General features: G+C 37.7%; 1 protein-coding gene and 1 long non-coding RNA gene across 7 annotated transcripts in view; one reads left to right on the top strand and one right to left on the bottom strand.

Annotated features, from left to right (window-relative positions):
• The window catches only part of SH3GLB1 (SH3 domain containing GRB2 like, endophilin B1), a 44618-nt gene extending 27169 nt beyond the window's left edge, over positions 1–17449 (bottom strand). For both annotated transcript variants that reach the window (XM_069596659.1, XM_069596665.1), the window contains exons 1-4: positions 16563–17449; positions 6881–7022; positions 3755–3883; positions 1219–1352 (exon numbers count right to left, since the gene is read on the bottom strand). In XM_069596659.1, coding sequence (XP_069452760.1) covers positions 1219–1352; positions 3755–3883; positions 6881–7022; positions 16563–16634 — 477 coding nt within the window. In that variant the 5' untranslated portion in view covers positions 16635–17449. The remainder of the gene's footprint in view (positions 1–1218; positions 1353–3754; positions 3884–6880; positions 7023–16562) is intronic.
• Positions 16796–22098, top strand: part of LOC138443747 (uncharacterized) — a 93961-nt gene continuing 88658 nt past the window's right edge. For 4 of the 5 annotated variants that reach the window (XR_011258293.1, XR_011258297.1, XR_011258296.1 and 1 more), the window contains exon 1: positions 16806–17670. This is a non-coding gene — a long non-coding RNA (uncharacterized lncRNA). Of the gene's footprint in view, positions 17671–22098 lie in introns of all 5 variants that reach the window. The other variant, XR_011258290.1, reaches the window with a different exon arrangement.

Below are 22098 nucleotides of genomic sequence, written 5' to 3'. Positions count from 1 at the left end.
GCTTCGTTGAGGAATGTTTGGCAATGTCTTCTTGGTTGTCATAATTTGGGGACGGATGTTACTGGCATCCACTGGGTAGAAGCCAAGAGACGCAGCTACATATCTTACAACATAGTACAGTTCTTACAACAAAGAATTATTTGAACTAAAATGTTAGTAGTGCTCAGCTTGAGAAACTGTTTCAGCCTGTTACAGATAATCTAGGAAGTGCCTAAAATGAAGAAGGTAGAAGCCCTAGGGCAAGGCTCCTTGCAACTCTGTGCTGTAGCACCAAAAGCAACTCTGCTACTCCGAAAACAGAATTTCACATTTATTTAGAATGAGTCACGAACAAGTGTTAGTCTGGTATCTTAGAATTCCTCAGGGGAATGTCAAGCTTCTTCATAATATACTAGTTTATAAGAATTTACTGTTTGCTTTGTTAATTCTTAGATTCTACATATCAAATTTCATCCTGTTGACAATATAATATCTTTTCAATCATATTTCATTTTTGTGATTTTTCCTTTGTCTCAGGCCAAACACTTTTTATACACAGATTCACTGTAAACATACTGAGTTTCTGTAATAAGAAATATGAAAATTAAGTTTGAAGTAGTATTTACAATAAAAATCTTAGGAAAAAAATATCCACCTAGGACACTACTCTCCATCATTTAAAACACAACTTAAACTAAAAAAATATTAGACTAATAGATTAGGTTTGGGAAGTGATTTTTTTCTTATATTTCAGAAATAAAACACACCTGTGTTAAAAGAAGATAATAGATTTCTAGGGATACAAAAAGACAGGAAGTCTAATAGCCAGCAATATAGCTTCTAGTCATTATGATTCTGGCTCCCAGTTTAAATGTATGGCTATACTATGACAATAATTTGTGCCACATTTTAATAATTATTCTAGGAACTTCTATATAGATTTCAGTGCTGGTAACGAACAAGAATGGATGTGAAGAATAAGATGGATCTCAATAACACTACAGGGACAAAGAAGTGGAGTCTGTATCATTAATAATCCTCTCTTTTGGTTAGTTTTGTATTCTGTTGGACTATACATCTTGCTAGATTATTTAGTTCTTCTGATTATTTAATTCTTCTAATCTGCTATTATCTACAAAGTCATTTAAGAGTACAACTGCTCATTAAAAACTACAAGTTTTTACCTGTAAGTATATACCAAAATTGTTTTACTAAAAAAATGAACATTTTCCAACTCACAGCAATTGTTTTGTAATCGCCTTCTATAAAGTTTCTTAACGGAGTGAGAAAATTTAAGGCTGAAGTTTGAATCAGCTCTCTGTCTGCTGTTCCAATTCGTTTTTGTGTTTCTCCACATTTAATAAGGGCGTTACCTGCAATGGAAAAAAAGTGTGTTTTTTTTTAAAAAATACTGTGTGGTAATGTCAGAAAATCATGTTAAGATAAATCAGCTATTTGATCTGCCTTAAAGTTAGTTGTTACTTGTTTACTTAAGTAAAAATCAAACAAAATTAACTGTAGGTAAGATAGTTTTGGACTTCCTAGGTGATGCAGTGGTAAAGCATCCACCTGCCAGTACAGGAGATGTAAGAGACGCATGTTCAAACTCTGGGTCAGGAAGATCCACCAGAGTAGGAAATGGCAACCTGCTCCACGATTCTTGCCTGGAAAATCCCATGGACAGGAGGAGTCTGGTGGGCTACAGTTCATGGGGTCACAAAGAGTCAGACATGACTGAGCGACTGAACACACACACACATAAAAGGTAGTTTTATTTTGAAAGTAAATTTAAGATTATAAAAATGTAAGTGAAAATGACAAAGATAAATTTTTTATCATATCACAGTTAATTGTACTAACTTTACCAATGGGACAAAAGAGGACAGATACACTTAAAAATATCTATGGTCACAGCTCAAATAGTACAGATATGCTTATAAAAGTATAATTCTTAAAATATGTTAATAAGTAGACCAGGTAAAAATTCTTCTGTTCCTATATTTATGTACTTATTTCAAGTGTCTATAAATAATAGTATACATTTATATCTTAAGTTAAAAAAAAATCTGTTCGGCAGCACACACCGCCTAGCATTTAAATAGGACAAATTCAGTGGAAAATAGAGAAAAAGAGAACCTCAAGATTCTAATTGGAAGGTTAGAACTGGAAGTAGGTTCTAACTGGAAGTAGGACTAATCTACCTCTAATAGGCTTTAGTTCTGTGGATCTTAATTCCTTTGTTTGAATGACATTAGATCTAATTTGTAAGGAAGGTAATAATATAACATGTAGTTAAGAGCTCAATTTCTGGATACAGATCTACATTTGAATTACTAGCTCTATGTGATCATAGGTGAATTATGTAACCTCTCACAGAGATAACAGAATTTACAAGCAGGATTTAAGTGAGGATTTACTAAAATAATATTTATACAGTGCTTAGCCCAATTCCTATTCAATTGCTAGCTATTATTAATTACTAATAAATAGATTCAAAAAGCCCAATTCCAATAATCAGGGTACATTCAATGGAATTATTAGAGGTAAAAACAGGTTAAGCAGGTTAAAAAGGAAAAAAAATTTAGAAGGCTTTTGAATGTTTTTGCTCTACTAGACCTTCAGCTTGGTGAAGGAAACAGCTGGGTCCTTCATGTACCTTTACGACCCCTGCACCTAACTGAGTTTGGCATAAGAAGGCAATTAACAAATCTGATCTATATATATACACACACACACACACACATATATATATATATATATATATAAAGTTTTCCTGAAATTTACAGTTAAAATTTAGAAGTAAAACTATAGAACTCTAAAGCATTTTCAGACATCTGAAAGAACTGTATTTTGAAGAACATAGTGTAAAGAAGTTTCAAAGTTGTACATCTGCAAGCTAGTTAATGGATTACCAGCATTCATTACTTAGTACTCAGGTCCTTCTGACATAAGGACTACTAAAACTAAGTTCATTTAGTCTCAGAATTTATGTGCTCTTATAAATCAGGCGGCTTTCTCAGGAGGTGCTATTGGTAAAGAACCTGCCTGCCAATGCAAGAGACGTAAGAGACAGGTTCGATTCCTGAGTCAGGAAGATGCCCTGGAGGGCAGTTTGACGGCCCACTGGGGTATTCTCATCTGGAAAATTCTATGGACAGAGGAGTCTAGTGGGCTACAGTCTACAGGGTCGCACAGAGTCAGATATGACTGAAGTGACCTGGCACACATGCATGCCTAAATCAGGACTATATATGTAGAAAATCACTTAATTTACCTATCATTTCACCACCCAAATAAAGACCAGTTTCTCACAGAAGTCTTAACAAGCATTCAGAGATAACCACTGTTAACATTTTTTTGTGGTATTGACATTACTTGTGTAATAAAAGCACTAGTTCAAACACTTAGTTTGTGCTATGCACATTATAGAAATAAATCCTCAGGAAACCTTTAAAAAGAAAAACCAACTCGAGGAGACACAAACAGAAACTGCAATATATCACAAGAAGTATAACAAAGGAGTTGTAAGATTCAATGGGAATACCTATTCAGACCTAAAAAGATAATGTGAATTCTCAGAATATATGGTTAAATATATTAAGTCATACTGTATATATTTGGTGGTTATGTTTATCACTGCATCTAAAATTTTAACACAAAATATTTGAAGTTAAAACTGATTCCACTAATACTAGGTAAATGTTAATGATGTCTCTAAGTAAGTAAAGATCTAAAAGAAAAGATATCTCTTAGCAGACATTTGCCTTTCACTTACCATATGCTGTTCCAGGACCAAACTCAGTCCCTGCATCAATCATATATTGTCCCAAAAGTTCTGGGTTGTTTATACGACTTGGTGCTTTTCTATCCAGTTTCTCATAAACAAATTCTTCTATCCTGGCATCTAGAAAAAAAGTTTAAATTACCAACGATTTCAAAAAGCTATCTAAAAGACTGTTGTTCCCCTACTAGCCATTTATCACTTTGTAAAATAAGAAATTAATATGCTTTCAAGTACCTATCTTAATATATAATTTTTCATTTGCATGTTAGAGTATTATATAACTCTAAGAAACTTACATTTTAAAAATATGATAAAATATTTTGGCACAAAAACATTTTAAAATGAAGTGCGTTTCCCTGGTAGCTCAGACAGTATAGAATCTGCTTATAATGCAGTAACCCTGGGTTCACTTCCTAGGTCAGGAAGATCCCCTGGAGAAGGAAATGGCAACTCACTCCAGTATTCTAGCCTGGACAATCCCATGGACCGAGGAGCCTGGTGGGCTATAATCCACGGGGTTGCAGAGAGTCAAACATGACTGAGTGACTAACGCTTTCATTTTTCAAGGCTATTATAAATATTTTATGGGATTTTAAGTTTTAGAAAGGGTTGGTATTCACTTAATATCTAGTGAAGCTGCCTTAGACCCATTCATATAGTGTCTAACTTTTAATTTTTGAATATGTGTTTACAATTTTAAAATCAGGGATTTCCAGCTATAAAAATATGGATATAAGGTACCTAGAGAAATTGAAGAGTTGTATACTTCTGCCACTGTTACTGTGCTTTAGTTTGCTTATATGCTCAATCTCCCTCTTAGAGGTTAAATATTGGGAGTTTAAGGAGCAGAATAGTCCACACTTGGACTAGTCTACAGAGATCAGCAATACGATTTTTTGGCTTAATTTTATTTAATTATGTTTAAAGTATATAAATATCTGAGCATGTATTCATTCAGAAGATTTTATCATTAAAAATAAGTTTAAAACACAAAAGGTTAAGAGCAGTAATAGGAGTTAGCATAAAGGAAAAGGAAAAAAAATCATTAAAATCTGAGTAAACACTTGGTTATCATATTTAAGAAATTCACATTTACATTGCTACCAACAGTGAGATATTTCAGAGAAAAATAAGAAAAAAGTGAAAGTTTCCAGAAAAAAATGCTTAAATATAAATTAAAATTATGATCCCCAAAGAAGTTAAATAGGTTCCTTCCAAGCACCTCACATAATTCCTCCACAAGTTTCACACAGTGTACTGAAAATTTCAAAAATGAGTTGAACCAGTAACAGAAACACTTCAGAAGTTGGCAAAAGTGTTCATTTTAATACACAAAATATGCTGTTGGAATAATACTTGGATTTGTGGTAGACTCTGGTGCAGCATCAGAAGAGTTTTTAAGTAAGAATTTAAAAACCTTTAAATTAGTTAAAACCAAAATGAGTCAGTTGAAAACAAAACCCCTTAGAAAATGTTAACTAAATCTCACAATTTCATTTTCTGACTGTGAGAGTGATTCATATCTTTGCCACCTGTTTACCCACTTGGTCAAAAATTTAAAGCTGAATCCCACGTTGATTTCATTCAGTTCAAAAAAAAACTGGTGTATTTTAAATAAATATTTCATTTGGGTATCAAAAAGTCCTAATAAAATCTTAACAAGAAATGCAGGCAATTCCACTATAATGCAATGTACACTTCTAAAAAATCCTAGGTTCTGGAAAATCATACACTAAAAATAACAGGGCTTACAGAAAAAAGATTCGGTCTAACCACTTAAAATCTGTGTAACTTTATAATGAGAGCACAAAATAAAACACAAAAGCAACTGTTACTAAACACTGAAATAAATTACGTGAGCTACGGTAATTCTTTCTACTGACATCCTTTCCAGCATTGTTGGTGACATTATTTGCCAACCACAAAAACATGCTGTAGGATAGACTATATACTGGAGGAACTATGGCTAGAGCAAAAAACAAGAAGAGAAATGTCTACTGCTTTCTTTTTTTTTTTTTTAAGGTGCCATGGTATATTATTTAAGTAGCCTTAAGTGAGGAAGATATGACACACAGTGTCTAAAGACAATAGGCCTCAAAGAGTAAAAGGATTAAAGTCACCACCAATTTAATTAAAATGGCACAGTATTATTAGTATTTAGTATAGTCCTTGGGCTTCCCCAGGGGCTCAGCATTATAGAATCCACCGGCAATGCAGGAGATGTGGGTTCATTCCCTGGGTCTGGAAGACGCCCCAGAGAGGGAGATGGCAGGGAAATTCCATGGATAGAGGAGCCTAGTGGGCAGTCCATGAGGGTCGCAGAGTCTGAGCAATATAATGCTTGAGGTTTATATAACAGCGACAAAGTTTAAAGCTTGGAGGTAGTATCTGAAAGAAAGTTTATAGCATTTCACAACATGGTCACAATAACACTGGGGAAAGGGAAAAGGGAAGCAGGAACTGTTGCTGTTGATTTTGTCCTTTAGTTTTGATCTGTAAAGCTCCCCGTCAATACACCTGGTTCTAGTTCAAGTTCTACTTTTAATTAGTTATGCTACATTGAACAAAATGCTAACTTGTGAATTTCAGTTAAAACAATCATTGTGCATTTTATTTGCCAGGTTATTGAGTTAGGTGATCTGAAAAGTCTTACGGAGTTGTCTGAAAATCAAATGGAGTAATTTGTGTTAAAACGTAAAACTTAAACATAAATAGTTGGTAACTGCTTAAGTTTCTATGTAATTTTCCCTTAATTATATAGGGGCATTTTCTTCTTAATTATATAGGGGCAGTTCTCCCCTGAATGAGGAAGGAAGATTATCTTCACAGGCTTTCATTACTCTTAAAATTCAAAGCTGCTGCCTGAAATTTCAAGAGGATTCTCCAAAGGCCTTAAAAACATAATCTGTCAATTTCTTAGAGGATACTCAATGAAGTGTTTATCACCCTCTTTACCAAAAACACACATACAAAATAACATAGACCTCAAAGCCATAACCGGAAAATGTTTTCCAATAGCCATTAAAACTTTTTTAAAAAACACATTAAAAAACCTATTAACAGTATCTTTTGATAGGATTAGTCAATAATGTAGACAAAAGGTAAAAAGTTTCTTACTTGGATTTGGCTGCAATAACACTTCAGTTTGTTTCATTATTTTTTCTGTCCATATTTTGGTACATTCAGCTTTGCTAAGGAGGTTCTCTAAGTGAGCATCCAATTCTGTCTTCTCTGCCTGGCCAAGCTTTTCTTCTGTGAACTGTTATTGATTGTATAATAAAAAAAATTAAATATACCCCAAATACATTTTAGGAATCTATATCAGTAATTAAAAAGAAAACTCAAATCCAAACAATACTGGACATACAAATGTTCTTAAACTGTTGCATAAGAAGGCTGTTTTTTGCCCCTCTGGTAATATATCCATACCTCTTAGGATACCCTAAGGCACTTAGGATAATCATATCTCATAGTTAATACATATTCTCAGTTCTGCTAAAATGTATGGTGTGAATGATAGAAAATTTGCTATACTATTTTGTATATAAATAAAGTATATAAATATTTCTTACATATAAAGGTAGAACAACCAATCATAATGAGTAAACATTTTTGAGCCAGCTGGATCTGAATTCAAATCCTGACTATACTGCTAACTATGTGACCTAAGCAAGCTTTTGAAAATTTTTTTCCTCAGGTATCTTTCATTGTAAAAGAGACACAATACATATCTTAAAGTGCTTTAAGAATTTAAGTAAGGCTATGTACGTAACATCACGTTGTTCAGTGCCTGGTAATTATTATTTTGAATTTAAAAAGGGCTATTATGTTTAATGTGGCTTTGTATCATTGGCATTTTAACCACATCTAGTTAGACAGGCTTCTATGGGATGTTCTGGAAAACCATCATTTAACTTGTTTCCTTAAGATATGTTCCAGCAATTGACTTATGGACTAACGCTTGGAACATCCTACATTGCAGGTGGATTCTTTACCAACTGAGCTATCAGGGAAGCCCAATTCATACTACAGAGGCATCTTTTTTAGGATCATAAAATGTAGTTAAATAGACTCAACATATCAATTTTTATTATCTTGAGTATATTTGTTTCTGAGGAAAGGCAGCACTGCCCATACAATAACAAAGAGGTAAAAAGTATTTCTGTGTAGATTTTATGGAGACTTCTGGACACGTTTAATTAAATACTAGAAGCAATGACTCAGGCTGTTTATCATGAATAGTTTTTCTCTAGAATATGTGGTTTTCCATCAAAACACAAGTATATCACTATCACTAACTCTGTACTCATTAGTCATGACTCTTCTCTGGTGGCTCAGATAGTAAACAATGTGCCTGCAATGCGGGAGGTCTGGGTTGGATCCCTGGGTTGGGAAGATCCCCTGGAGGAGGGCATGGCAACCCACTCCAATATTCTTGCCTGGAGAATCCCCATGGACAGAGAAGCCTGGTGGGCTGCAGTCTATGGGGTTGCAGAGCTGGACATGACTGAGCGACTAAGCACACAGCACACATTTCTGTGCAATAAAATTTAATGTTCACTTTTCCCCCCTCTCACTTCTCAAAATATCTTCTGTAGTTCCATTTTTCTGAATTTTATTATCTGTTTCTTTCAGCATCCTTCTTGGTCTAATACTGATCTCAACTGATTATCAGTCAGCATTTTTAGCTCAAAGGTCCTTTATTCTTAGATGTTATTCTTAGACTTCTGGTACACCCTCACTAAAGGTCTTGTTCACGGCCCAGAAATAGCTGCAATAGCTTTTGTAAAACTTTAGGTCTTTTAAAGACTGGCCTATAGCCAGCCCCTGGGTGGAACTGAGAACAGCAGGCAGACCGTAATTCCAAAGCAACTGCCTAGGCTCGTACAGTTGCAGTAACTGAGGATAGGAGAGGCACTGGGAAAAAATAAAAACCCTGACCCCAGGGTCAGCTAGGTAATGACGCAATCTAAGAGAGATGCTGGTGTTTTTTATAGATCCTGGAAGATTCCAAGCAACAGATCTGCCAAAGGTATACATTAAAATTTTACATATTAGAAATCTACCTCCCATGGTTAAATAGATTATTTCACAGATGAAGCAACCAATAGGAGGGAAAGGAATACGCCCAAGTGAACATCAATTATAAAGGATGATCTATCAGTAGAAAAAAATTCTCCACTTAGCTCCTTAGTAAGCAGGTATATCTAATATTGTATTTGTTCATTCCTTTCATTCTTTCAACAAATATTTATTAAATACCCAGGTATATGCTAGGCATTATTCTAAGCACATGGGTTTCAACACCTAGAAAACAGACAAGCTTTGTCTCTAAAGAAACTTAAATATTAACAGAGAAGAAAGACAACTAACAAGTACATACGTAATTTGACAATAAGGATACTAAGATAAAAAGATGGTAGACAGAGGACCAACAAAGGTGGTCCTATTGTTTCTTGATCCAGTGACTGAGTGAATTTATGGAACCCTTAAGTATGAGTCAGACAGTTTGATTATAGGAAGCCTGTTTAGAAAACAGTAGTTCTATGGGAAGAACCTTGAATTTAACTACCAGTAATAAATTCTGATGTTTTCTTGCTTTTTTCTGAGAGTGAAAAACAGTTGCTCTGCATTTTGAATCAAGTACTCAAAAAAAACATTCTTGTTACATAGGGAAGAATCATAAATTAAGTGAAGAAATTGAGAATGGTTTATAATTTTGCCCTAAACTGTCAGAGCTGGGATTTCATCTCATATCTGTTTGAATCATAGTCTTATTATACTATGAGCTACCCTCTCAGTAAAATACTTGATTTCAAGCAATTGATATTTCCTATCACATTACCTAAACACATTCTGTGCTTCCTTGTTTGTTTCTTTGTTCATAGCACTCTGATGAGCTGTATCCTATAGCTTACCTCTCCTTCCTACATAATATTCAATCATAATCAAATTAAGGATTAGTTTAACTCTAGCTAAAATAAATAAAATAAGGGGGAGGAAAAGGGACATAAGAGCATTGCTAATGCCATCACATATTTAAGTTGAAATTACAAAAATTTAAATTTTATTATTTAAACATACAACTGTAAAAGACATATTTCCCTTAATTTTTATCATTGTGGGGACTTAAGGATTTTTTTTTCCATTGTTAATCACAAGGTATGACATTACAATAACAAAATAGTACAATATTTAGTACATAAAATTTCCTCTAAAACATTTTAAAGAATACATTAACTATAGAAAATGATGAGTTACACCAACTAAATTAAGAAGAATTACTAATCCAAGATATTTATGGAGGATACATATTTTTTTCTTCGACTGTATGTGAAATATATATTTAGCATATAACATGGTTCTTGCCCTGAATAATTTTATGATCTTGTTGTTGCTATTGTTCAGTTGCTAAGTCGTGTTGGACTCTTTGCAACCCCATGGACTATAGCAAGCTGGGCTTCCCTATCCTTCACTGTCTCCCAGAGTTTGGTCAGATTCATGTCCATTGAATTAGTGATGCTATTTAGCCATCTCACCCCCTATTGCCCTCTTTTGCCTTCAATCTTTCCCAGCATCGGGGTCTTTTCCAATGAGTCAGCTCTTCTCATCAGGTGGCTGAATTATTGGAGCTTCAGCATTCAAATTATGATGGTATCTTTATCAGAAGGACAGGACTTTTTGTTTTTTTAAGGAAGATCCCTTTCCTAATTATCAAACATTTTAAAATTTACCCTAAAAATTTCAGTTTTCAAAATCCCTAAGTCCAAAATCATTACTGACTTTGCAAGTCAGTGATGATAGTTGTTCATTGCAAACCACATTTGATTTTAAGCCCGTATTAATATTTCAATGAGTGTATAGCAGTACCATTTAATAATCAAAAACTTCTGTGAAAAACAAGCTACAGTTAAAGTCAGAAAGCAAAAGAATCATAGAAATTCAAACATCATGTTCTCTAAAATGTAATATGATATAGTATTCTTTCATAATATTTCATTAGTAACACAGTAAAATGACTCGAGAAAGTTCAACCCTCTCTTTTTATATATTTTCTCTAAACACTGCTTTAAGAAAAGGATTGTCTTTGAGTCAGCCACATTATGCCAGGTACTGTAATCCTTCCTTTACTAGCACAGACAAATAGCCTACAGTATGAAATAAGGAGCCTGGATTCTATGCTCCGATTTAGAGAGAAAAAAGGACAAATAAAAATGCTGTGTGATCAAAGACATCTACTAACATAAACACTAACCATCAATTCTCTGGGTAAAGTAATTGTTTAAAAGAAATGTAAAGTTCTTGGAGGCAAGTGTATAACACAAACTCTGAATGTAGTGGTGAACTTTAAACTAGATACTTCTCAATTGGTTCTTAATTTTGGCTGCTCTTTGGAATGAAGGGAGCTCTCAAAAACACTGATGTCAAATCGAGTCCCAAGGATTCTAATTTAACTGGACTGAGGAGCAGCCTTTAAAGATTCCTCAGGTAATTTTAAGTGTAGCTGAGACTGAGAACTACTGTTTTAAGCTGATACGTAATTATTTTAATATCAGGTTAACAAACCATCTTTTATCTAGTTGTTTACTAAATTAGTGACAACTGCACCAAAGCATGTGAACACAGTTTTGGGTAACACTAAACACGCAGTTTTTACAGAATGAGAAAATGTATGGCCTTTGAATGCAGTGTATTTATTAGAATTTCAGAGACATGATAAAGTTACTGTAATTTAAATTCTATAAATGAAATGTAATGCATATATATGGAATTCAGAAAGATGGTAATGATGACCATATATGCGAGACAGCAAAAGAGACACGAATGTAAAGAACAGACTTTTGGACTCTCTGGGAGAAGGCAAGGGTGGGATGATTTGAGAGAATAGCATTGAAACATGTATATTATCATATGTGAAACAGATCGCCAGTCCAGGTTCTATGCATGAGACAGGGTGCTCAGGGCCAGTGTACTGGGATGACCTAGAGGGATGGGATGGGGAGGGAGGTGGGAGGGGAGTTCAGGATGGGGAACACATGTACACCCATGGCTGATTCATGTAAATGTATGGCAAAAACCACTACAATACTGTAATTAGCCTCCAATTAAAATAAATTAAAAAAAAAAAAGAAATGGAATTTCAGAATTAATTAAAAAAAAGAAATGGAATGAGAGAGAGTGGAATTCCTTCCACATAGGATTTGAAAGGAGTTGGTGGAGACTAGCATCAGAATTTATCTTCATATCTCCAGCTTAGATACACTATTGTGCTCGCTAAATTAGATAGAAGATAAAGGTTAGAGTTACAACTAAAGTTTAGAGACTTTTTCCTCATCAGAAAACAGCTGGTGTTTGTGAATTTTATAGTGTAACTTTAGCAGTTAAAAAAAAAGTTAGAAAATGAACTCTCTTCCTTTAGTAATTTAGTATGAAAATATTATACAGATATAAAGAATATGTATCATTTAAGGATGGTGAGCAAAATTTTTTGCTTCAGTATCAATTCTGAATTAAAAATGTACCCATTTGAAAGATTTATCAAATTAAGAACAATAATTTACAAAATGGAAATTTACTACAAAGAATAATTATGACAAATTGAGAGTAGATTATGAAGTTCTTGAGGGCAGTAACAGGGGGTGTCATTTATCTTTGTATTCTTCAGTATCAAGTACTAAGGAGGTACTCTGGACAAGGCAATGGCACCCCACTCCAGTACTCTTGCTTGGAAAATCCCATGGACAGAGGAGCCTGGTAGGCTGCAGTCCATGGGGTTGCTAAGAGTCGGACACGACTGAGCATCTTCACTTTCATTTTTCACTTTCATGCATTGGAGAAGGAAATGGCAACCCACTCCAGTGTTCTTGCCTGGAGAATCCCAGGGATGGGGGAGCTTGGTGGACTGCCGTCTATGGGGCCGCACAGAGTTGGACACGACTGAAGCGACTTAGCAAGGAGGTACTCAATAAATATAGGCTCAATTAATGAGTTTAATATTTTAGATTAGCATTAAATCAACCCCAAGGTCAGCATATATAATGTTAGAAAAATACTAATGAAAACAATTATTTAACATGTTAAATGATTCAAAGAGTAAACCGCACATAGGTACTATTTGCTTGGCTAAAATGACATAAAAATTAAAACAAAACAAAACAAATCATGCTGAATACTGTGAGAGGGGAATAAGGAGAGTTGATTCCTCAGGTCATAGTATCTTATTAATGACATGAAAGCCAGAGTAACAAAATTTTAGACATCTTAGAGACCCTACATAATAATTCATTAGAAGAAAAATGCCACACAATCATACAAAATTTAAGAATGACATAGGAATTGCCACAGGTATTCACATCAAGTTCTTGCGGTCTGAGATGGACTTGAAGTTGTATTCTGAGGGAAGGAAAGGCTACAGACAGGGAGCGGAGGGCATTCAAGATGAATTTAACTGTATGAACAAAAATCTAGAGTTAGAAAAGTACAAGATATTTTTGAAATTAAAAAACAATTTGATGGAAATACAGTGTTTTACATGAGAATAGAAAAGGCAAGGCTGGAAGGAAGTATTTAATTCTCAGTTAAGGAATCTGGACTGAAAAGATAGGATTTTAATGGCTTTCAAGACACTTTACCAATTTATCAAGGATAAATTACCTGATCCTTTCGTATTCTACTGAAGGCATTACGAACAACAAAAACACCCAAATGGACTGTTAGGGAATGATATACCCCTATTCATTTATACATTTACCTTATCCAACCAGTCCATTCTGAAGATCAGTCCTGGGTGTTCATTGGAAGGACTGATGCTGAAGCTGAAACTCCAATACTTTGGCCACCTCATGTGAAGAGCTGACTCATTGGAAAAGACCTTGATGCTGGGAGGGATCAGGGCAGGAGGAGAAGGGGACGACAGAGGATGAGATGGCTGGATGGCATCACCAACTCAATGGACACGAGTTTGGGTAAACTCTGGGAGTTGGTGATGGACAGGGAGGCCTGGTATACTGAGATTCATGGGGTCACAGAGTCGGACATGACTGAGTGACTGAACTGAACTGATGTATATAAACATATTTTAAAAGAGTGAGAGTTGAATGATGGGACTCATTTACATACTTAAATAGTCTGATTTTATGTTTTAAAATAGGGAACATGTTTAATTGTTAAGTTAGACTTTATACGTAAAATGAAAGAATATGGCAGTTGTCTAACCAGAGAATGGCCTATTCCTTAAGGTATAATTTGATTTAAACAGAATTATTTAGAAATATCAAAGCTAAATTCCATCCCAACTGTTCTTATTGCTTATACTGAGTAACTGGCCTAGCTCTTACGCTATTCTTAGCATTAAATCTGGCACTTTGACACTACAGTGATGTCAACTCAATTTAGAGTAGGAACTCAGTTATTGACTAAATACCAAAATGAGAAAGCATGTTTTGTTGAAAACTACACACAGCACTCCAAATTGCACATTACATTTTGGAACCATCTTTATTTCCTACATATTTTAAAAAACTGCAGAAAACGTCAAACATGGAAGTATAATAGTATAGTAACATCTCATGAACCCATAACCCAGTATGAACCGTTTGCCATTGTTGTTTCAACTACCCACCCTTCCTTCTGAAACATTTTAAAGCAATTCTCAGACATGATAGTTTATAAACATTTAAAAATGTACCTCTGACAGACACAGACTTAAAATAAAAAGACGTATCAAAGGAGCCTGTTCCTCCTGAAATTTTTCCCTTAGTAAACGGCTCAAGCCAAAACCTCAGAGTCATCCTTGACTCATCTTTCTCTCATACTTCAGAGTCAATATAATATGCAACACTGGTTAGGTTTTGAACCTCCCCTGCTATCATTCTTATTTAAGTTCTATCACCTTTTGCCTGTCCTATGGCCACAGCTCCTTAACTAGTCTCCCTAACAGCCCTGCAACCTCAGATTCTACACTCGCGACCTCTGCCTGAAATGTTTTTACTCCAAAAAAAAACTGGATCTGTCACCTTCTTGAGGTCTTTTTGCATTTGAACCTATTAGAAATAGAAAAGCTTGCCCTTACCATCACAGCAACAACCACTACCCCTTGCCCTTAACCTAACTAAACCTGTTGGCCTGTTTCTACATCACCGCCTGATGTATTTACTAGTTTGTTTTTTCCTGTTAGACAGTAAGCTCCAGGAGCACAGACATTATGTTGATTATGAAACACTAGTGTCCAAAATAGTAGTGACACACAGGCATGCACTAAGCACTTAAGCATTTAAGACTGAAAATTATTTGATAACTAACAGATTAGAATTTTAAAACTTCTTCCTAGAAAATTTGAAACAAGTAACTGAAACTCGTTATTTGGAAAGTACATCTTGAGAGCTTTGCCAGATTTTTAAAATCAAGTCTATCAATTATTTAAATCAATTTGTAATATATATGTCCTATTTAAGAAGTTCGGATTATGTACCTGAAAACATATCTAGAAATATGTATGTATGGCTGCTGGGGCGTGTGGGATCTTAGTTCCCTGACCAGGAATCTAACCTGTGCCCCCTGCAATGGAAGCATGTAGTCTCAGCTACCGGACAGCCAGGGAAGTCCCCCTAGCTGTACTGAAAAGAGTGGCATTAGGTAGTGCCAAATCTGCATTCAGCACCTAGAATCACAGGGAATCAGCATTAAAACACCACCAAAAGCTCCCAATATAGGCAGCCATTACCCGGCTCTAGTTCTACCATTTTTTGCCAAAAACGGTGCAATGTAAGATCAACTATGTCAATAAAACTGGAGTAAAGGGGACAAAGAAAGTAATAATGCAATACACATGATTTACATTTCAACTTGGCATGTTACATAAGAAAACTATTTTTGTTTTTTCTTTACAAAAGAGAATCTTGTTGCTACTGTGACTGTCATTAACTTAAAACACCAGACTGTTTATATCCCGTGTTGTGGTGAAATTTACATCTGTTCGTAGATTTAACTTAGTTGGCATAATGTGGGTGATGACTGGAAAACTGTCCAAGTTCCCTAGTACCGACACTTCCTTTATTTTTGAATACGATGAGACAGTCAACTTTCCCCTTTAAAGTGTTACTTGAAAAATGTCCCTGTGACTATAAGCACAACATGAATCTTCTCGCTCACTGCCCTACGGTCAGCGCTTCCCATTTCGAAAGTGAGTGGGAAAGCCCCCAAGCTCTGTGGCTCTGGCAAAGTCTGGACGCCAACTGGCGATCTCCATTTCTGCCACGGACAGCCAAGACCGGGAACCTTCCTCTCAGGGTGAGAGGACGGCAGGGAACAGCGTTGGCAGCTCCCTGGGTTGATGGGCAGGAAAAGGAAACTTCCTTCTTGGACTTGGCGAGGAGAGAGGGAGACGGAATGAAAAGGTGGGGGTGGTGCAAGAATGGTCTCCACCACCCCGCGGACTCGCAAAGCCTCCGCCCGCCCGGGGACGGAGGGCACACGAGCAGCGGCGCCGTGAGGTCAGAAAGGCCGGCGGGGCTGTGCCTCGGCCCGAGGCCGAACTCAAGGTGGCCTCCAGAGAAGGGAGGACGCTCCGGGCCCTGTCCCCACTCCGCCTCGCTTCCCCGGCACCGGCGGTTGGGCAAGAAGGGGGAGGAAAACGGCCGCCAGGCCCAGAGGGGCACAAGGCCGCGCCCATCACCCGGGCCTCCGGCCGCGGCAGGCCAGTCGGGCGGTCGGCGAAGCCGGGTGCAGAGGGCGCGGCTGTCTCGGGCGACCCCTCCCTGTCCCTCCTGGGCGTCGCCACCCCTTCTTCCCGCCGCGGTACCTGCACTGCACGACTGAGGAAGGTGCCCGCGTCGGCCGCCAGCTTCTTCACGTTGAAGTCCATGATGTTCATCCTGGGCGTCAGCCGGGCGGAGCAGCCGGCTGACCTAGCGGGGAGATGGAGGCGCCGCGGCCGGGCTGGGGCGCCGGGCGAGAGTGGCGGGGGCAGACGTGGTAGGTGGAGGGAGGCGGCGCCAGTCCCGCCGCCGCAGCTGTCGTTTCCGTGAAGGGGGAGAGAGAGGGTGGGGCGAGGGGAGAGAACAACCGCCTCGAAGCCGGCCGCGAGTCCAGGCGGCAGCGGCCGAGACCCAGGGCCTGTGCCGCCTGGAGAGATGCCGCTAACGTCGGCGGGCTTCGCGGTGGGCTTGCAAGGCAGAGCAGCGTCCGAGCCTTTCAGGGCCGGGTCCCAAACAGAGGAAGCGAGAGCGGGCCTCGGGGCGGGGCCTTTATAGAGGTTATCGCGGGAACAGCGACCCCTTCAGGAGCGCCGCGGCTGACCGCGCCCGGAGCTCCGCCAGTTCCGCTGGGGGCAGGGTCGCGTTCGTTGCTAGGGGCGCGCCTCCGGGCGCTGTGGCGCTCGGTGTTTGTGCTTAAGCCCCTGGGAACCGCGAGCAGAGAGAACCCAAACTCCCCGTTTTGTTTTAAGTGAAAATATGGAAATTGTAGCATAGAATTACAGTATGTGAAATTAGAACCAACAGTTTCCCTGTCGTCTTGAAGCACCCGCGCCCTACTGGTTCCCTGACGCCTGGATGGCACGCGGCTGTCTGCAGAATAGAGTTGAAGTTAAATGTTGCCACCGAACCCGTTTTTCCTTTATTCAGCATTATCGACTATCCATCTTGTACCAGAACTGAATCCTGTACTGCAGACACCGTGCTGAACAAGATTGTCCCTGCCCTCAGAAAGCTCTTAGTTCGGTTACTCGACAACTTTCAGGGACAACTCCCATCCCCGGGGCCAGTTCTGTTTCTATGTGCTTCCACAAGAGCTTTGTGACTGAGTGACCGTGGACTACGCTGGACTACAAAATCAACACTAGGTGCCTACTTAGTGCATAATACGGCGCCCAAGACACCAACTGCGGGATAGGGGACGCAAAGAAGACGGTGAGTGAGACAGAATACTGCTTAACGATTTAGCGAGGAGAATGTTAATAACTAATGAGAATATGATGTGAATTTTAATAACTAATGGGAATATGATGTGGAATCTGTTCAAAACCCTGCAATTCCAAGTATCTTCTAAAGCAGCTTTAAGGATACAGCCTATGCTAGAACTGATTGAAACAGGTGCAAGAATGGAGGCAGAGACGTTAGTATTTCGAAGAAAAGGCTGTTCTTGTGTGTGTCGCAGTGTCCTTGTGTTACATTAGAGCTGGAAAAATGCAGGCCCAGCAGGCAATGAAATGAGTTCACATTCATGCTTAGTGTTTTACTGAAACAGCAGTCAGAGCAGTAGTGGCTGTGTTAAAGGCACAAAGATTCGTTCCAAAGTATTACAAGGAAGAGTAGATAACATACAAATAGTTGTATTCTTTGTGGTGATAATAGAAACAGACACTTCTTACTAAGATAACTACAAAAGAATAAATCTACTCCATCTCTCTTTCTTCTCAACTTACCTTGCCAGAAATATGGGAAAGGAAGTATATAATCAGGAATTTTGTTATTTATTGTCCAATTTAGACTTTTACATGGAAAACACCATATCTTTTTGCAGATGTCTGTCTTCCCAGTAAGCATGTTTTGTCATATTCTCTATTTCTACAAAGTGATCTCAACACCACCCGCCTTCACCATGAAAGGAAAAAACTCTGAATTCTCTTCCTCAAACTTGTAGATATGCTGACTTGAAAAAACAATCTTCATTTGTTCCTGGTGAGCCATCTATAATACTGTTTCTCTAGTTTCACTGGTGAATTTATAAGACTAGTGTGGTGTTTCTATTTCCTTACCATCTTAGAATTTCCTACCTAATTCCATGTAGTTGGTTTCCACTTCTGTAACTATTCCTTAACAGAATTCCTGAAGTTGCCAGTTATCTTCCTGATAAATCAAACAACCTTTTCTCAAACTTCCACAGTGACTGTAGCCAGCCCCTTCCCAATAACAAACACACCCCTTTCCAGGACCTTATTGTTTCACGGTTTCTCTGCTATCTCCTGGACTTTCTCATTCTGTTTTGCTGACACTTCTGATGGATTTGCTATAAGAATGAATACCTGAAATCTCAAGGTTTAGCACTTATTTTTTTGTTATTGTTCTCATGGATTAGTTTCTTAATTGAAACTTCAGATGTACCATTTCATTCACTGATTTAGTAACTATTTTTTGAACGTCTACTGTGTGCACGTGCCATTGTTTGTATGACTGGGAATATAACGGGCAACAAGGCAGATAGCCCTTGCTCTCATGGGAGCTTACAACTAATCCCATGAGACAGAAATTGAACAAGTAGTTATAAGTATGTTGAAATGCCAAGGGGAGTCCAGAGTGCTTTTAAATGTTCACTTCCAGCTGTACCTAGTAACCTGAATTTTAATTTGGAGGCTTGGTTTTTCTGTAAGGGTTTTAGATCACCTTTTAACGCTTTCTTTTTCTATCCCCCATAGTAACTTCTTACTCCAATAGTTCAAGGTATTAGGAAAGCAGTCTTTGAAAGTTAATACAAAAGTGCTGAATACCTGAAATTCTCCTCAAAATTTTCAGCTTGAAAATGAAAAAAATCTTTATAAAAATGACATTTTAGGTAGTATGATATGTATTTTAATTTTTTTTTGTAGTGGCTGGCAGATAGTTCATTACCTTATGTTTAGACCAATGATATCCAAACTTCATGGGGTACGCAAGATGATCCACTGGTGTGCAAAAATATACACTAGAAGTTTGGTTTGTATATATTTTAATTTAATAAACAGAAAATTTTGTTTCATTACTTTTTAAAAAATATGGGTTGACACTGGTGTTCCCACCTTGCATTTATTAGATAGACACATGTCACAAACTGTAAATGAAATACCTTATGGGAAGAGTGGGAATTCCACAACTTGAAGGAGTTGTAATTAGTAGTTTATTTACTAATATGGTCACATAATACATGTGACTGGTTCCATGTCTTTGCAGATTATCTATTTAAATAAAACTTCACAGTAGTGGACAAATAGCCTAAAGAGTTTCCTCAAATACATCATCATTAAAAGTGTTGATACAAGCATAAGCAAACAAGAAATGCCAGAATCTATACCTCTACTGGAGAAGGCAGTGGCACCCCACTCCAGTACTCTTGCCTGGAAAATCCCATGGACAGAGGAGCCTGGTAGGCTGCAGTCCATGGGGTCGCTAAGAGTTGGACATGACTGAGCAACTTCACTTTCACTTTTCACTTTCATGCACTGGAGAAGGAAATGGCAACCCACTCTAGTGTTCTTGCCTGGAGAATCCCAGGGTCGGGGGAGCCTGGTGGGCTTCTGTCTATGGGGTCGCACAGAGTCGGACACGACTGAAGCGACTTAGCTGCAGCAGCAGCATACCTCTACTTGTTGAATTTATCAGTAAGATTGTTGAAATTTGGCTTAAAAGATGGTAACACTTGATTGGAGCTTTCATGGAACTCTAGTGGGGGAACCAGACTTATAAATAAAAACAGTGTGTGAAGGAAAACTATAAAAACTTGTTTAATATTGAGCAAAGGGAGAAAGTGTAGAGGAAGTGGGTATTAACTTATCAGGATAGGAGAGGTGATAAGACTTCTTGAACTGGTTTTTGATTGAGTTCATCTGGTGGATTGAGGCATGAGGGTGGGGAGAGATGATCAGACTTTCAACTTAGAAATACCAGGTTTCAGGCAATGTAGATAGTGGGTTGGAGAGGAGGCTAAGACAAGTAGCAAGGCTGATTAGGTATTTATTGCCATACTCGCTCTGTACTCTGTTATTTTGAAGTCCTGCATTTGGAAATCTTGTTTTGACTGAAACTCCCCCTCCTTTCCTCCTTTGATCTCTGACTTCTTTACTCATTTAAGTATGTAATCGTCATCATCAAGTCCTACAATCACATGCTTAATTCTTAATTGTCCTATTTTTAACTTTCACCAGCCTTCTCAGTTCCCTTTATTCTTCTAACCTATCAATCAACAGTCCTGGATGAATGTTTTCTCTGTACATGCTCACAGACTGCCAAGCATCATTAGGGAGAAGAATTATACAACCTTGTAGATGGATGCTAATATCAATGCATGACTTACTTCCATTGAACTTTTATAACTGCTTAAAAGCTCCTACATCTAAGTAACTTTTTCACATACTCTGCAGAGCCTACTGCAAAACTTTGCCCGTCTCCTAACATGCCTGCCTTATTCTCATATACTCTTATTTTTAGCCTTTGATACTTTGTATATCATGAAGCTATATGGAGGGAGGTCCTTCAACAAAATTCTCTTATTTCTACCCTTTATCCTTCTTCACACTCCTCCCGCAAACACTGCCAAATATTTCAAAGGCAGTATCCTAGGTGTTCTCTTCTGAGTGGAGCTCTCTTACTTTTGATTGCATATTGGTATCACCTGGAGAATTTAAGCAGCTGCTGATGCCCAGATCATAACCCCAGAGTGTGGACTGGGCATTGGGATGATCAGAAGTTCCCCAGGTGATTCTAAATGTGTGGCCAAAGTTGAGAATGTACATATCATCCTTTGAGAACTTGGTCCAGCAGTTTGTACCTTCTGCCTACAGATAGATTTCATTTCTCTTCTTCTGAGCAGCAACCATTTTTTGATCAGTTTTATATTTTTATGGTCTACATTTCTGGAAGCACAGTGGATTCTCAAATACTTTCTGAAATGAATAAATTAATCAAATCAAGATTTATGCAGTTCTTTTGTGACTCCTCTCCCCAATCTAAATTTCCAACTACAGATTCAGTATTTCCAGTACTGAGCCTGTTGCAGTTTACTTTTTTTAAAGTTACTTTTCTTCTTGAGTTTCCTGTAACTTTAGTTGAATTATATGCACTGAATCACCTAAGGTAGAAATCTGAACCCATTTATTTCCTCTGATTTCCCACATCTGATTGATTGAGTGCTGGCAGTATTTTCCCTCTGAACTATTTCTTGTCTTTATCCTCTCTTTTAAAATTGAGGTATAATTGACATTTAACATTATTTTGGACTTCCCAGGTGGTGCTAGTGGTAAAGAATCCATCTGCCAATGCAGGAGACTAGTGTTAGATCTCTGGGTTGGGGAGACCCTCTGGAGTAGGAAATGCACCCCACTCTAGTCTTCTTGACTAGAAAATTCCATGGGCAGAGGATAGAGGGCTATAGTCCATGGGGCTGCAAAGAGTCGGTCATGCCTGAGCACAAGCACAAGCGCACTAAACAACAGCAGCAAATATTAATTTCAAGTGTACAGTGTAAAGAGTTACTATTTGTGTACATTGTGAAATGGTCACCATAATTATTTTACTTAATATTGTCACCTTATGTAGTTAAAAATATTTTTTTTTCCTTGGGATGAGAGCTTTAAAGATCTACTGTCT

This window comes from Ovis canadensis, chromosome 1, assembly GCF_042477335.2.
Source record: "Ovis canadensis isolate MfBH-ARS-UI-01 breed Bighorn chromosome 1, ARS-UI_OviCan_v2, whole genome shotgun sequence".
Classification (NCBI taxonomy): Eukaryota; Metazoa; Chordata; class Mammalia; order Artiodactyla; family Bovidae; genus Ovis; species Ovis canadensis.
The sequence above is the reverse complement of the archived record's forward strand: the minus strand, read 5'-3'. Positions and strand labels throughout refer to the sequence as shown.